The sequence below is a fragment of the Trichophyton rubrum genome (assembly GCF_000151425.1).
Source record: "Trichophyton rubrum CBS 118892 genomic scaffold supercont2.2, whole genome shotgun sequence".
NCBI lineage: Eukaryota > Fungi > Ascomycota > Eurotiomycetes > Onygenales > Arthrodermataceae > Trichophyton > Trichophyton rubrum.
In genome coordinates, this window is record NW_003456427.1 from 217,407 (window position 1) to 233,710 (window position 16,304).

The 16,304-nt window shown below is 51.0% G+C and overlaps 6 protein-coding genes across 6 annotated transcripts; 3 read left to right on the forward strand and 3 right to left on the reverse strand.

Moving 5' to 3' along the window:
• Positions 1 to 280: 280 nt before the first annotated feature.
• TERG_01628 (uncharacterized protein) lies at positions 281 to 2,063 on the forward strand (the record flags this gene model as incomplete). The annotated part of the gene is made up of 7 exons (XM_003236854.1): positions 281 to 412; positions 474 to 574; positions 626 to 843; positions 901 to 1,245; positions 1,313 to 1,543; positions 1,608 to 1,813; positions 1,887 to 2,063. 7 exons carry the CDS (start codon positions 281 to 283, stop codon positions 2,061 to 2,063), a joined length of 1,410 nt encoding a protein of 469 aa, XP_003236902.1.
• An 864-nt stretch (positions 2,064 to 2,927) lies between these two features.
• TERG_01629 (CAMK/CAMKL/MARK protein kinase) lies at positions 2,928 to 5,968 on the reverse strand (the record flags this gene model as incomplete). The annotated part of the gene is made up of 3 exons (XM_047747790.1): positions 5,867 to 5,968; positions 4,468 to 5,769; positions 2,928 to 4,402 (listed from the first exon to the last, which is right to left on the reverse strand). Exons 2-3 carry the CDS (start codon positions 5,324 to 5,326, stop codon positions 2,928 to 2,930), a joined length of 2,334 nt encoding a protein of 777 aa, XP_047603755.1. The 5' UTR covers positions 5,327 to 5,769; positions 5,867 to 5,968.
• A 581-nt stretch (positions 5,969 to 6,549) lies between these two features.
• TERG_01630 (uncharacterized protein) lies at positions 6,550 to 8,542 on the reverse strand (the record flags this gene model as incomplete). The annotated part of the gene is made up of 4 exons (XM_047747791.1): positions 7,741 to 8,542; positions 7,638 to 7,683; positions 7,197 to 7,582; positions 6,550 to 7,113 (listed from the first exon to the last, which is right to left on the reverse strand). Exons 1-4 carry the CDS (start codon positions 8,323 to 8,325, stop codon positions 6,550 to 6,552), a joined length of 1,581 nt encoding a protein of 526 aa, XP_047603756.1. The 5' UTR covers positions 8,326 to 8,542.
• Positions 8,543 to 8,763: 221 nt separating this feature from the next.
• TERG_01631 (uncharacterized protein) lies at positions 8,764 to 9,915 on the forward strand (the record flags this gene model as incomplete). Its single annotated transcript, XM_003236857.1, has 3 exons — positions 8,764 to 8,901; positions 8,999 to 9,754; positions 9,820 to 9,915. The coding sequence occupies 3 exons, from the start codon at positions 8,764 to 8,766 to the stop codon at positions 9,913 to 9,915; spliced, it is 990 nt and encodes a 329-aa protein (XP_003236905.1).
• A 456-nt stretch (positions 9,916 to 10,371) lies between these two features.
• On the forward strand, positions 10,372 to 13,524 carry TERG_01632 (uncharacterized protein; the record flags this gene model as incomplete). Its single annotated transcript, XM_003236858.1, has 1 exon — positions 10,372 to 13,524. The coding sequence occupies one exon, from the start codon at positions 10,372 to 10,374 to the stop codon at positions 13,522 to 13,524; it is 3,153 nt and encodes a 1,050-aa protein (XP_003236906.1).
• Positions 13,525 to 13,724: 200 nt separating this feature from the next.
• On the reverse strand, positions 13,725 to 15,062 carry TERG_01633 (uncharacterized protein). The gene is made up of 3 exons (XM_003236859.2): positions 14,895 to 15,062; positions 14,670 to 14,799; positions 13,725 to 14,529 (listed from the first exon to the last, which is right to left on the reverse strand). Exons 1-3 carry the CDS (start codon positions 14,973 to 14,975, stop codon positions 14,174 to 14,176), a joined length of 567 nt encoding a protein of 188 aa, XP_003236907.1. The 5' UTR covers positions 14,976 to 15,062; the 3' UTR covers positions 13,725 to 14,173.
• Positions 15,063 to 16,304: the final 1,242 nt, after the last annotated feature.

A 16,304-nucleotide genomic window follows, 5' to 3' on the forward strand; every position in this document is an offset into this window, starting at 1 on the left:
CATAAGATCTAAGCGACCTCTCACGGGATGAAGACGTGAGGAGAAGTCCGAAGCGCGGATCCTCTCCCGTTTGATTCAAGTTTCTAACGACGGGTACGGGGTTCACTCCATCTGAACTACTTATTACATTAATAGATATATTACTCAATCTCCATTTTCTCTGCGCCACCCTCTCATCTGTCCTCATTATAGCCAGTTACTTGGAAATCGACTGGTATAGTTTGTCTCCTTTTCAAACACCGCCATTGCTATCAAAGCTTGCTGCGGCTCATACCTCAGAATGGGTGTCATAAGCTTCCTTCGAAGCCGCCATATACGAGCGAGAAACGATCAGGTCACCAATGCCGCCCAACTAACACTACGTCAGAGCCTGTGGCCGCTCACTATTGTGACCATCCTATTCTTCCTATGGGTTGGTTCTATCTTGATCATTTTCTGCCCTGGAGCGGGAATCAAACTCTGAGTGCTTTTAGGGTTTTGCGTACGGCCTGCTGGACACTCTCAATAAGCACTTCCAGAACACGCTAGGAATCACGCGAACCCGTTCATCAGGACTACAAGCTGCATACTTTGGGTATTTCTCTCCCTTCCCAGATAGAGCTTACGGTGTTGATCAAATATATAGGGCGTATCCCCTTGCTTCCCTTGGCTATGCTAACTGGATGCTCCGGAACTGGGGTTATAAATCTGTGTTTATCCTGGGGTTATCTCTCTATGGGATTGGGGCCCTCTGTATGTGGCCAGCTGGGTTACATCAATCATTTGGCGGATTCTGCGGCGCAACATTTGTCATTGGCTCCGGGCTGGGATCTCTCGAAACTGCTGCAAACCCGTATCTTTCGGGTACGTAGCATCTATCATGCATGCCAAACATATCCTTGCTAATATAATGCGCGGTAGTTTGCGGTCCACCAAAATATGCCGAAATCCGAATCAACTTTGCTCAGGCTTTCAACGCCATTGGCACAGTTGTAGGACCTGTACTTGGCTCGTATGTATTTTTCACTACAACAGCTGATAATGTCAATGCGCTGCAAAGAGTCCAATGGGTTTATCTTGCTATTGCAATATTTGTCTTTTGTCTTGCAGCCGTTTTCTATATATCCGATATCCCGGAGGTGACAGATGCAGATATGGAATATCAGGTTGCTTTGACCCACGTTGAAGATAACAATGACTCTTTCTGGAAAAAATACCAGTTGTTCCATGCCGCATTTGCCCAGTTTTTATACGTGGGCTCGCAAGGTACGTATTATTAGTCTCTTACTATTTATTCAATGATGCCAGTAGCTTGTCTAATTAAAATCTGTAGTGGCAATCGCTTCATATTTCATCAACTATAGCGTGGAAACTCGGGCGAATACTTCTAGTGCCCTGGGAGCGAAATTTCTTGCTGGTGCTCAGGGGGCCTTTACCGTTGGCCGATTTTCAGGGGCCTTGCTGATGAAGTTTATCCGGGCTAGGTGGATTTTCCTTGTATATCTCGCTGGAGTTTTCATTTTCCTAGCTGCTTCCACTACACAGAGGGGTAATACAGGTGTTGGTAGGCGCCCGCTCCCAAGGAAATAGACTATTGAGAAGATATTTCGTGGCTAACACTCTGGTAGCTATGCTTTTCATGGTTCTATTTTTCGAATCAGTTTGCTTCCCAACTATAGTCGCGCTTGGAATTCGGGGCCTAGGAAAACATTACAAGCGTGGATCCGGGTTCATTGTTGCAGGTGTTTCAGGCGGAGCTGCCGTTCCTCCACTGTTAGGCTATGTTGCCGACTTGCACGACTCTACTGGCTTCGCGATGATTGTACCGACGATTGTAAGGATAAAGATCTTTGTTTTGACTAGTTCAAGCATTCACCTCATTAGATACTAACATGGTTAATATTTAGCTTATGGCGGTAGCATGGACATATGCTATTTGTGTCAACTTTGTACCCTCGTATCGCGACCCGGCTGATAAAATTGGAGATAGTGACATTGGTATCACGGACGCTAGGGAGGATGAAGAACGTAAGGGAGCAGCCGAGGTTGCTGTTGACACCGCCGGGGTAAAGGAAAGTAGATAAGATCTATACTCATGAATGGTTGAAATAATTTGTATACTTGTTCCGGCTAATTAGACTAGGAGAAATAAATCCAACTAGCTTCAATGATTCTAGTGTTTAAATCGAACTGTAGTCCATACGGAGTGTAATGAAAATATAGCTTAAATGTCTAGCGTTTGATTTCCATGAAGACTAACTACGTATATGTCTCAATATTATGAAAAGGCCTAGAAAAGAGTCGTAATGGATGTATATACGAGCAGTACTAACTATCAAATGTAACTAGGCCTTCCAAATATATGCATCAGACAGACCTGATTATGAAAGAACACTAACTCTATGATCGGGAGACAATAGCTCACGAGTGAAAAAGGGGAACAATTAGCAGTTGAAATACGTATCAAAGCGGATAATAAAGATGTAAGGCGTAAAAGTATGCTGAGAAGAAAATGAAAGAGAGTCGATGAGACAGGAGGTGCATTTTGAATTTTACTCAGAAGGACAGAACCTGACGAGACTCAAATTTATCGAAATGGAAAAATGGAAAAATGGTATCAATGGGTCATGTAATAATGTAAGCGAGAGTCTGGACAGTAAGAGAGATATGGGTACATAAGATATATAGAGTAGATCTGGGAGGGAAAAAAAATAAACAGGGGCAAAAGAAGACTTTATATATATCCTGACAAATGAGATGGAAGTAGATGATGTAACGCAGGGGATATCACAATGGAGTAAATTCGTGTCATTTATACTGATGCAAAAGAAAGGAAAGGAGAGGAGGGAAGAGAGAGAGAGATGACAAGGTCTAGCTGCTTGTGGCGGTCGAGGTTTTCTTGAGAGTAGGAGACGTTTCTGCTATATTATCCAGGGAATCACTTGCATTTAAGCTGCCGGGAGAACCACTTTTGGCTTCTCGAAGTGATGATGAACGTGGCGGGCGTAAAGGAGATCGGTCATGCTCTGTTGATGGAATTTTGAAAAAGAAGGAAGTTCAGTGATTTCAGCGGCGGGAAGAAGTTGACGGGAATCAGGGGATCCATCACGCTCGGAGCCGGAGCGAAGATTGGCTGGGTCCATTGTTGCAGCGGCAGCTATTGCATTGGCGTATTTAGCATCAAGGGGGACAGAAGATGAAGATTCGGGAAAACCTGGGCCCCGTTCGTCGGTTGGACTGAAGCAGTCTACTTCTTCCGTGGTGTCATCTGGTAATACTTCGTCCTCCTCTTCTTCTATAATTTGGCTCTTTCGTGCTCCGGCCATAATTATCTCGCCTGAGGCTACGCTGCTGGCCCTGCTGCGCATAAGATTAGGCGTCCCGGGCCCAGCGCCAGAGAGCATATGTGTCGAGCTAAGTGTGGGACCCTTGAAGGTGGCTCGCTTCCTACGAGCGAAGATGGGCCCAGACGAAGGCGAAGGGATAAGTGCAGGAGCAGCTTCGTTGAAAGCACTTGTTAGGCTGCTGTTTGGGCCTCCTCTTACGAGTCTAATGTTGCTTGGAAAGACGGACATGGAGGTTGGTGTGGCAGGGAGGATCTTAATGGAAGAATGAGGAGAGCGTCCGAGGGCTTTGGCAGAGGAACCGGTTGGGGTCGAGACGGTGTCGATGCTGTTAGAGGATATCGAGGATGTTTTTGAATGGGAGTGAGCGTGGTGAACGGTGCGAATGGAGGAGACAGATGAAGAAGTAGACTTGCGTCCTCTTAAACCAGCAGAGGAGCGGCGGTACGAGTTTCGAGGAGTTAGAGGAGACGGAGAGAGGGAGTTGCGGTTATGTGAGCTCGAGGTATTCAGGGGTCGCTGGGTGTGAGAAGACGTCCGCCTGGCGCCGGGGTAAGAAGCATTGCTGATTGCCAGACTACTAGCATTAGAAGATCGTTTAGCCGTGGGAGTTTGCTGGTTTTGAGGGAAATTAGGACTCGTGGGCGTGACGGCTGCGTCCTTGCTGGGTGTATCTCCCTTCTTCGGCGGGCTCGAGTGGCTGGATAGGAATTTTCTGGTAGAGCCAGAGAAGGCCTTTGGATGTGGTGATTTAGCTCGTTTGGTAGATTCTATTATCCAGTGTTTGAGCTGTGCCAGCTGGCTAATGATAGGGTATTGGCGACGCCGTGCACCTTGCCGTCGCAAGATCCCCTGAGGACGCGTTAGATCCGGCTGAGACGCACTTAGGTGATAATTGCTTCCTTTGGAGATCCGCCGTTCCTTAGGAGGGGGGACAGGACGGCCTCTAGAAGTAGATCTAGGGGGTCGCGGGAAGTCCTTCTCTACCGGGGGGGGCGGTGGTAGCGGAGGAGTGAGCAGACCGTCTGAAGATGGCGCAGTTTCAGGCAGCTTTGGCAGATCCGGGACGTTCAATTGCTCTGTAAAAAGAAGTTAGTATATATATGATCTGGAAAATGACATTGGATCATGTAGGCATCCTTACGACTTGTCAAGCTTCGTCTTTCCCGCCTGCCTCGCGACCTGGGCTCTTCAGGGTGCCCTTCTTCATCTACCTCGACAAGAGCAGCAGATATCCGTTCCAGCCGGCTGCTTGCAGCGCTCAGTCGCCGTAGATTCTTAGCCTCGACTTCCTTTTCCCGTCTCTTTCTTTCTCTGCGTCTCTCCTTGCGCTCCTCCTTTTCGATCAACAGCGTCCACCAACCTGCCAGAGCGTCGCATCGCTGTGCTAGCACATTCTGCATGACCTGTTCCGTATTTACGCCTGCGCTCCGCATACGCTCCAGCGTTGCCTTTTCCAGCGGAGTTGAGAAAGGAGGAGGTCGAGTGAGCTTCAGATTGGCCTGTTGCTGGGGTGCAAATTCAGCCAGGAACGGATGAGCCAGGACATCACTGAGAGTCGGACGGAGAAGCGGACGTTTCGAGAGAAGCAAATTGATCAGAGATTTGGCGTCGTCCGGGAACCGGTCGGTATATTTGGGCTCTTCGGTGAGAATCCTGGATTTGGTGACTTGGTCATCGTCATCGTCCCATGGCAATTCTCCAGCTATGAGGGCGTAGAGAATGATCCCCAGACTCCAGACGTCGACTTTTTCGCCAGCGTATTTCTCGCCTTTGAGCATCTCGGGAGCACTGTAGCATATAGTCCCGCAGAAAGTTTGAAGATAGCTTGCCTTGCCGTCGTATTCTCTGGTGAAGCCAAAATCGCATAGTTTCACATTCTCATGTTTATCCAGGAGGATGTTCTCCAGCTTGAGATCTCGATGAACGCAGGACTTGCTGTGGACGTATGCAACGGCTCCGACTAGCTGTGTGAATATCTTCTGGGTCTTTTCAATTGGCATGGGCCCGTTCTGAAGGAGGTGGTTGTACAACTCGTCACCTACGGCCTATTAGCATGTTCCGGCTTTTCCTGTAGGGGATTATTTTTCAAAACAATGCAATGCGCACCAGGACAGTATTCCAGCACCAGCCACACGAGCTTCTCTGTCACTATCACCTCGTACAGCCTGGCAATGTGAGGGTGGTGAAATTGGCGGTGGTGGTGTATTTCGCGGGCGAGGTTTGGATCCTCTCGAGACGAGGACTTGAGCACAACCTATCAATCCGCCTTTAGCCACTTGTTTCGGCGTAATAGACACCATGTATCTCCCCGTATTTCTCTCATACCTTTGATCCATTTGTGAGCTTGTGTGTAGCCAGGTAGACCTTGCCAAAGGAGCCTTTCCCAATCAGCTTTCCGAGAGCGTAGTTCCCGACATTCCGCAGCTCTTTGGAAGAGAACTCGCTAGACGAACACCCGTCAGTATCTGCCTGTGTCCGTGCCTGCATCCCTTCTCCGAACTGTTGTAGAGTGTGTATCTGGTGTTCGAGGCGGGACTTACTTTAGGAGCTCATGGTACGAGTTGACAAGCTGCGACGACGAGACAAGAATCAGCCAACTCCGTCTTTATCAATTGATCTAGACGCAATAAAAAAAAAAACAGCCGCCATGCCATCTGCCAGAGACTCACCTTTTCCTTTTGAAGCTGCGACTCGGCCTTGGACTTTGGGGGTGGCATGTGTAGACTGAGCTGTCCGCCGCGCGGGCGAGGTCGAGGCAGGGCGCGGTTTGGCTGCTGGTAGATGAAATTCGCCGGCCGAGTCTATCGATCAAGCTGCATCCCATTCGATGGAGAGAAGAAGAGAATAATAGTTATTGAATAGAAAAAGCTCTGCAGCTGCAGTTGTCCTTTTTTTTTTTCCCTTTAATCCTGGCGAAGGCGAAAAAGAGTCGATTATGACGATGTGCCCCTTGTTCGCTCCCCTAACGCCATCCAAAAAGCAACGAGCCGTGCAAAGAAATAGAAAAAAAGAGACAGGAGAAGAAGATGAAGGAGAATATCGGCAAGGAGCAGTTAAAGTAGTAGAAATCGGTCGTGAAGAGACGGAGGCGAGAGGCAGATCGAGATCGAAGTGATGGAAATCCGAAACAAACTAACTAAGCTGGCCGGCTCTTAGGGGGTTTGTCTGAGGGTCGCGCGTTGCTTTTTTCGCTTTATTTTTATTTAGTCGAGTTGAGTTTAGCCTACGAGACGGTCTTAGGGGGCTGACGGAGGACGGACGATGCGATGATGATGACGTGATATCTGACGTCTGATATGATAATGATATATGATATGATATATGATGTGATATCATGGAGATGGCTATGGAGTCGCATGAGGCGTGAGTGCTGCTGTGCTACGCGGGTGTAGTGTGGACTTGGAGAGAGACTGACGGCATCATCATCATCATCATGTCTTCCACGGGAGCGAGTCCAGGTGTCTGCGTACACGTCGACTGGCACACAGCATAGGGTCGACGGCGTCAAGGCCTTCTTCTCCTTCTTCTCCCTCTTCTGCCCCCTCGCCAAAGAGTCCCAGAGACGCAAGGCCAAGGTATGAATGGAGCAGATCTTCCGGCGGTCTTGATTAGTCCACGAACCCGCACAGAGACATGCATCGAGCAAGGGATGGGCGGGAGACAAGGCTTCGGGCTTACCTGGCGGTTCTCCAGCGGTCTTGCCAAACCCCCCGATCATATGCTGTGTCTTCTCGAGCAGGTAGCGGCGGTTGGCCTGCGGGTCGACCAGGCCCAGCTGGTCAAGCATCTACATCCCATTGTGGTACGTGTTAGCTGACTCTCTGGACTGGCGGCGGTAGCAGAGATGGAGACCGATCAGGGGAGACTCACGGCGAGCGAACCGGTGACCCAGAAGCAGTAGCAGGTGTCAGCTATCTTGTTGGGTCTGCCGTTGAATCCGGCGCAGAGGCTCGTTGATGGTGACACTGCTTCCAGGCTTGGTAGCGAGGCTATGGCATCGTGAAGGGAGAGGCCAGCCTTGCTCTGATCTTGTGTCTCCGTCACAGGCTTGTCGCTACCCGCCGTCTCACCTCCGCCGTCTTCTTCATCTTCGGCTTCTTCCTGTTCGATGAATGTAGTCTGTCTGTAGACCAGCCATGATATCAGACGTTCATACTCCGCAGATCCAGGCACTGTCACCGAAGACGTAAACTTATCCTCAGGCCGTAGACACCCAAGAAAGGATAGTGTACCAAGCGCACAGTATGTCAAACCAGCTGTCAAATTATAAGTAGAGTGATATTTTCAACAAGGAGTATCAAGTCCACATACCATTGGATTCATTAAACGGAGACTCGGCAAACCCACCCTCATACGTCTAGAACAGCATCAGAAGATCAACATCTAGATATGAGACGCATAAGAAACACTTTACCTGGCAGGCCTGAACATAGTCAATCAGCTTTTCCGCGTCAATATCGCTCCCTATATCAGCCTCGTTCTCGCCGCGCAAGATATATCTGATACCCGCTGCACAGCAGCAGAACCTCAGATCTCGAGCTCCATCAATGCTTCCTCCAGGCCCTAGAGTCTGTCCAAACGAGCCGTCTTCGCGCTGCATGCTGTTCAGCCAGGCGAGACATTCCCTCCGCCGGACCCGCGCCAGGTCGTCCTCCAAAATCAGCAGCGCCACCAACGCAAAGAACGTCGCGGGCACGTTCGCCGGATCCCAGCACTCGTTCTCCTGCGTCCTCTTCTCGTCTCCGAAGTTGGCGCCTGTGAAGCCGCGGAACCCTCCTGTCGGCAACTGGCAGTGGTACAGCCAGTTGACGTAGCCGGCCCGCTCTGACGCTGATATCGCTGGCTTCTCGCCGCCCAACACACCCAGCAGGTCCAGCCCGGCCAGCGTAAAATACGCCAGCGTCATCCGGTTGGAGTCGTTGGAGGTATAGGGATGCGGGAGCAGAGTCTTGAGACAGCGCAGGAAGTACTTGATCTGGCGGTCTTTTCGCAGCGCCATGGCGGGTGGTAGCAGTTCCTGTCTTGCTTCTAGAGGCTCATGCCGGGGGTATATTTCGCATCCACGTAGTTAAATAAGGGTAGTATCAGTCTTAATCGCGGTGTTAAGTAGATATCAAAGTGGCCCTGCCGGTGGGATGTTTGTGATAAGAAGAACCCCTGCAGCTTTTTTTCCAGCTAGTTAAACATAAAGTGACATCTTCGTCTCACGAACTACCGCGACCAGACATTCCACCGCCGCGACTACGATCAGATGTAAGGCTCAGCCAGCACCGAGACCACCGAGCGAGAGACCGTAACTGCTCTCTTCCTGTCCTCCTCCGCCTGGGATCTTGCAGGAGGAGAGGCTGCTGTTGAGCGAGGGTGCTGAGGTCGTCCGCCAGCTACCGGGGGCGCTCTCATCAGCCGGCGCCAGCGGTCCCAGAGAAGAGGCGATACGATGGGCCGGATATCGTCCAAGACCTATATCAGGCTGCATGCCCTGTTCCAGGTGGTCCTGGCCGTCTACCTGACCTTCGCTCGCGAGTCCGTTGGCGGGCCGGAGTTGGTGTACAAAGTCCGGGACAAGCTCAGGATTGTAAGTCAGCCCAACATGCAAAATATCTGCAGCATAAGGAGTTATCAGGGCCATCTGGGCTGGAATTGACCATGATATGCTGACGATGCGTTTCTAGGACATTCTCCAGCCGTTCAATCTCCCGCGGTCACCGTTTGCGTACTGCGGCATCCTGCTGCTCTCGTTTGCTATCTTCGACCTGACGCTGGCCATCAAGCTGCCGACGCTGAACCACGTACTGGCCGTGGCCGAGTTCATCCATCGCCAACAGCTACGGCAGCAGCAGGAACGACAGCAGAGAGAGTTCCTTCTCCAGTCTCGGGCGTCGTCCTCCTCGTCCTCCTCTACTGCTCTGCCTCCGCCGGTAATATCAAGATCAAGACTGCCATATACCCGGCCACCAGCTTCTCGAAGCTCTTCCACTTCATCCACGGCCTCCACTGACTCAGACTCGTCTACCTCCACCGAGCTCAATGAAGCTGCGCTGAAGATTACTGCCGAATTCTCCTCCCTCTACCGCCAGCTGTGCATCCTCCTAATCACCCTTCGGTCATGGATATTTATGATCGTGTCGTTGCAAATTTATCTCTCCTCTGACATGGAATGGGGTGCTGCATCTACAGCCTTACCGTCAACAGCCACGGTAGCCGGAATGCCGGCTACAAGCACTCTAGCTGCTAACACCATGGCAACTCCCTTTCAATCCGCGGCCGGAAAGACCATCTTATGGCTGGACCAGAACATGCATTTTACCCGAGACGGACCCAGCACTGCAGCTGCTTTGTCCGGATCTGCATTGGGATATGACGTGATTGATCTCAAGAGGAAGATTGTGCTCGGCTACGGGGTACTAGAACTGATGTTCTCATGCTGGGTGAGTGATTCTCGATTATACTGCCATTCCTGCCTCCGAACTGAACTGGATCTAATGCATGATAGATACTATTTGCACTCCGTCATGAGAAGAAACAAGCTGAGAACCAACTTCGCGCTGTCGGCATAGGCGTAGGTGCTGATATCATTGCTGATATGTGATGGCATGACACTACCGATACGCTCCCTACCCATGTTTTCTCATAAAATGATATCCCTCCCCATCTGGTCTCCTTTTTTTACCATCTTCTTTTCCTGTGTTTGCTGCGTTTCATAGCGATGGGTTCTGTCTTGAGGTTTAACTTATGATTGTTTAGCACATATACATACACTAATAGACGAGGACATAAACCAGGGTTCAAAATTGCTACATACATACAGCTAGTTTGACAAGGAGCTGCTTCTTGGTCTTTTCTTATCCCGAATGCGAGGTAACCACTGGGTTGCAGGCTGCGTGAAACACGTAAATTTCTCAGCCCAGCCTCGTTCTCAACTGGCATCTCCTGTCCTGTATTCAACTAACACACAGACATGTATGGCTCTTCCTGCATGCTTTCAGCACCAGCAGCCGGATCTTCCTGATACTCCCTCATATTTATACGTCGACCTCTACTGCTAATGTCTCTTCTTAGTTCCTTCAAAGGTTCCATTCTCTCAGCCTCTAACGAAAATAATGCATCCCTGGCGAATCTCAGGTTTGACTTCTCCCTTGTCAAAGTCGAAGCGCCTCTCGAATTCAAGCCGCTAGGATCCGCCCTGACACTCAGGAGACGAGATGAAGCCGAGTATGGCCCACAGCACCAGATAGCTCGACGGCTGGCAGCATTGTTCGAACCCCTAATCCCGTCTACTCCAAGGCTCATCTCCGCTTACGGTACAAGAGTCTCTGAAATCATTGAGTCTCCTGGTGTCAACCCTACTGGCTCTCGAGCTCATGGCCCGTTTAAGGAATATGTAGGGGCAGACGGGACAGCAGTATGGGCAGCCGCGACATCTGGTGTCGCTGCACTGGGCATATATCTTCTCTCCTGCCTGCTTGCGCGGGCATGGGATTCCAGAGAAGCGATATCGATCTGGGTTGAGCTGATCGAGGAGAGGAAGCGGGAAATCCAGAGTGCGTTCGAGAGAAACGTCCCTGTCTCTGCAGCCAGTGCCATGAGCTCTCTCCAGCCAATTGCCAGACATGATATTGCGCTGTGGGATGCAAGCTCACGCTCCTGGCTACGCAGTGCTGATCAAGCAAAGCAGCGTGACCACGACCAGCTGCTACTCATATCGAAAAATATAAGGATGCCGTTTCTCGGAGGCTCATCCACGTATGAACAAGTGATTTCGACTTGGAAACGGGCGATGCTGGCTGTCGAGGACCTGCTATGCGGTCGTCCTCAGTCGATACTGGATGCCGGGGTAGTATTGGCCATGTCATCCTGGCATCTATACCCAGATATGATTGTTCTAAGGAACGAAACGGTGAATGTGAAGTTCAAAGACCCCTTATTCCCCAGCACTGGTATCTGCACAATTGGTCTTGAGGAGTCGGATGAGGCAGTAGAAGGCGTGCGGTGGTCGTTGGCCCTGTCCCATCTGCAGTATTATGGAAGTGCTACTAAAGTTATGGGCCCGAAGGATAATTCTCGAGTGACTATATCCCAGCTATGCATTGTTGCCTTTGGAGGTCTTCTTGGCCACTGGGGCGTTGGTTCAAAAGATGTGGAAGACACTATTCAGCTATTCTGCTGCATTGGCGACATTCTGAATTCCTCCGCCTCCGAAGAACAGCCAGAGCTACATATCCGAAAACCGGAACGGTGGATTAATCCTATTATACATGCTTGCAAGAAACTTAGCTCATCTAAGGAAGAAGAGAAGGAAGAAAATACCAGGCTTCTCAGATACGGTCAGCGGAGAGCAACAAAGTTCCTTCGACGGGACGAAGATAAAATTCCGCCTTACTTTGGTCTCTGCAACCAGCTTCTCCTCTCGGCACTTTCTGGCGACGACTGTGACCTTACATACTTGAGAGGACTCGCGCAGTCGATGGGCTATGCAAGTAGCGACTGTCTGATTGTCCAGGCCCACTGGGTAGGACGGGGCTGGAAAAGCGGAAAACCGCATTATTTTGAATACGCTACGGCAGCGCCTCTGTGGATAAAGGCTTCCGGCAAGAGAAGCGCAGAAGGGGAAGAGATATACAATGAGATGCATGCCAAATGGTACTCCATATGCTCTGATAGCAGGGAGAGCGCTGAAAAGGTAGAAAAGGAGATCAACAGCCGCGTCAAGCGCATCAACCTAGACCCTACAACCAACGAACGCTGCTTTTTCACCAAACATGGGCAGACTACAACCGACAGCGAACTCCTTTCTGTGAAGTGGCACAATCCTCCGCCGCTCTTCCGCTGTGGGGAAGGTCAAGGACCTGCCCGGGGACCAGCAGCCATATCAGACATGGCGTGTTTGGTAGCTGATGAGCCCGCAAGCACATGCAGCTGCTTCGAGCTGGAGCTCCCAAATACGTTCATTTCAACGACCGGGCAAGCTTATTCTGGATTCATCAATGTATATGGAAGCCGACGCTTTGCCCTGTTCGTTAGAGACACACCTAACTCCCGGAGCCAGCATGATAAGTTTGTCAAATGTGGCGCTATATCCCCCAAACAGGCCGTCCAGCAGCTTTGCAGACACCCGATACAACTGGCGAAGATGAACGAGTATCTAAATATGACCCATCCGAAAAAGCCCGTGGCTGGTACGGATTTGTTTATCCTGAGCAATTCTAGGATTGTCTCCTCTCACACCTCTGCTGCTCTGCAAGCCTTGTACCTCGCAACGCTTATATACAGCAAATTGGAAGGGTTGACCGTACAATTGCGCATAATATCCCAACCTCTATGCGATTCCAGCTGGGTTTTAGACGCTCCCAGCTCCTCAATGAGATCCAAGGCCCGGAAAACTCGTCCACAGGCCCCCAGCAGACAAGAGGCCTTTGCCTGTATTGCCCACTTTGATTCGGGACAGGCGGATATCAGACCAAGCGACCTAGACAGTACATTGGCAATGTGTAGCCAGAACTCGATTTTTGTAGCAGCCATGGTACTATCTGACCCTCTGGAAAAGGTGGAGGATTATGAGATAAGACGATTGGTGGGCAATATTGGAAAGAGAGGAATATCAATGCTAGTTGCTCCTCGCAACCCGCAGATCCGTGAGCCCAAGGATGATTACTGTATTGTCAACCATGCGCCCTACGACAGGAAACGGGAGAACAACTTCAACGGCACTTCACTACATCTCTCGTTTACTGAGTGGACTCTGCCACTAGCTACGGCAGACAGCCAGACCATCGACCAGGATGTCTTCCTGGTTGAGTCTGTCATCTCGGTGCGAGACCGAGGAGAATGGGTGGCCGATCTTGATATACTCGGTATCAACAAGAGCGAGATGCTGTTCGGGAATGGACTTGATTGCCCGAGCCTAGAAGACGATGGAGACGATGAAGACGACGAGAATGCCATGCTTATGTATGAGTATACGTCTATCGATAGCTGGGAGGAGCTACTTGATCCCCCGCTGGGAGTGGGCATATTCCGAGCCCAGGGGAACTGGGTTGCTCGTCTTGCTGCCGTCAGCATATTGATACAGATGAAGAAAGGCACCGATATGGCCATCTTCGACAAGGACCTTAGCCTACGGTCATTTGAAGCTCTGCTTCAGTCTAATGTTGAAGCTCGAGCAGCGAAGCCTCCGGAAACCTTCATCTGCATAGACTGAGGCAATCTGCGATGGAGACTCGATGTAGATGTCATGTCTACGAGACGACAGCTGCGTTTGTGGGGAAACTGCACACGAGCTGCATGAACAGCTGTCTTATTGACAACGGTAACGGATACCCGAGATCAAGATGCGGGGATGCTGGCTTTATACTTCCATTTGACCGGGTCCGCTGCATGATGACGGTGGGATGACGACGGCAAGGAGAGCGTATCAGGGATGGGCATATTTAATAAGTTTAGGATATTTCGTAATATAACAAACTAGGATCGGTTTCTTCTTGTCACTCGTCGAGTAAAAAGAAGAAAAAGCAAAGCAAATGAAGGAGAGCAAATTACATAAGACTATATTGCAGGATATAAGATATTGCATTGAAAGCGGTGGACAAAGGAGACATGGAGCGAACAAGGAGAACAGCTCGCACATAGACACAGAGGCACACACGCACAGGCACACGTACTGCTTGAACGAGGAACAACTTCATTTTCTCGAGTTCTCCATTCTGTATCTGTAATTACCTCATACTTTGATTTCCTCGGATAAAGGATATATATGACTGGCTGAGTTTCTGCGCTTCACGCGCGAACTGGCATATTCGGTAAGGAGGTGAGATGTATGGGGTGATTAATTATTCGGAAGATCCGAAAGACTACGCCACTGCGATAACGAGAGCAGCAATGGCAGCAAGGAGACCACCATTGGCGTTGACCGAGGTAGCAGCGTTTCCGGTATGAGTGGGAGCACCGGTCGAGGTAGCGGGAGCACCAGATCCAGAAGACTGGGTGGCATGGGTGGAAGATCCAGATGAGCGGCTGGTAGGGGTGGGAGAGTTGGTTCCGGTGATGGCGGTGCCGGTGACAGAGCCAGTTTCAGAAGAGCTGCCTCCGGACGAGGTTGGAGTGCTCGAAGCAGAGCCAGACGAAGAGCCACCGGTTGGGCAGACGGCAGAGTCAGGGACGTTGACGCCTACACCGCCGCAGATTCCTTTAGCGAACTGGATGGTCTCTGAGTACCCCGGCAGTTCAGTTAGCAGCGTTCCCCGGTCATCCTATAGCTCATGCAGCAGCATATCGCTCGCTAGCTTCGGCAACTAGCCAGCCAGCCGCAGCACCATGCAACAAGACAGATGAAATGAAAAGACGTACTCTTCTGCTCCTCAGCATTGCAGGTCGTAGCCACGCAGCAGGTGATGGCATCGAGGAAGGCGTTGCTGGTGCAGACACACTTGACATCGGCGCCGCAGCTAGAGGGAAAGCCTTTGCTGGCGCAATCTTGCTATTAGGAAGCGTTAGCTGACGGTGAAACGGAGTGCTGGGATGCGTGTGCATGCTTTGGTTCATGCCGGTTCATGCTGGCGGAGAAAGACGTACGGCGCACTTGGGGAGCTCGCTGACGCCCTGAGCAGCGGCGACAGACACGAGAGCAGCGAGAGCGACGGCAGAGAGCTTCATGGCGGACGTCCTTCTGGCAGCGTAGAGCGTAGGGCCTTTGGGGGGAGGATGCTGGATGCTGGCGGTGCTGGCGGTGCTGGCGGTGCCGGAGGAGGTGAGGTTGCGGACGAGACGAAAGCGGCAGCGGTCGACGTCGTTGGTTTATTATATAGAGTTGGCGGACGCAGCTAAACGAGACGACAGGCGAAAAAAGAACAACCACCAGCCAGGCACAGGCGAAGAAAAAAAGCACACGAACTTCCCCCTGATCCATGGCCTTAGCAGCTTGACCACGGGGCGAGAAGAGCCAGTTCAGGGGCCCGGAGGATTAATTGCCCAGCTATTCTACGGGTGTCATCTTGATTGCGCTGCTACGGGCGGTCTTAACACAGGTACGGAGTCCTTGCGTGCCTCTGGAGAGAGAGAGAGCTGGCTGTGTCTCACGCATCTATAGCTACAGGCAGAAGAGCCGTCTCGTCGTCTCGAAGCTGCTAGGAAGTTAGGCCGCGAGCAGCCAGCTGGGATTGAAATACGAATTATTCAGGCTTGGGTGACCGGCGGGCGGGCAGAGGACTATCACTCTTGTCCCTCCACCCCATCAGCAAGCAGCAAACCTGCACGGCAGCGGGTAACAAACAATCGTCGTCGCATCACCTGCAAGAGAGGAAACGAGAGGGTCGGATGGATGTAACAGTTAGGATCTTTGGGTCCTGATCTGGGGCAATCCTTGCATCGCGCATACTTTAGTCCCATTTCGGTGGCGTGGCCGGGTCGGCTTTGACTTTTTAGCTGGTCACAGTCTGTGGCCTGTCTGGTGAACCAGGCCGGGGGATAACTGAGGAGGACCCTTTGATCGCTATCCACTCTCTTCTTTTTTTAAAGATCGGGTGAGAGACGCAGACATACACGACTGGCGGCAGCTGCTTCTCCCGTTCAACCAGGACAGACCGTCTCTGTCTCCTTCTCTGCCACCATGGCGTTGGGCATCCTCGAAGACTCGAAGCTCGACAATGTCCCTGGTTAGTTCCTCACATGAAACCGAAAGCACGCAAGGGGAAAAAGAAAGAAAGAAAGAAAGAATCGACTTAAAGAGTGTCCCAGGGGGGGCGATGCGGGATATGGAGTGATATTGACTTGATATAGGGACAACATACGTGCTTGACGACGATGGGAGCTCCGTCGAGACGCCTGTTCCCGAAGAATCGCACCTGAAATACGACAAATCGGGCGCTGTCCCTATCATTCTCGTTCCGCAGCCGAGTGACGACCCTAACGATCCCCTGGTGAGAAAACACCATATTCACCACCAGCACAGGTTGAACGAGAGAATAGAATACTGACGAGCTGCAG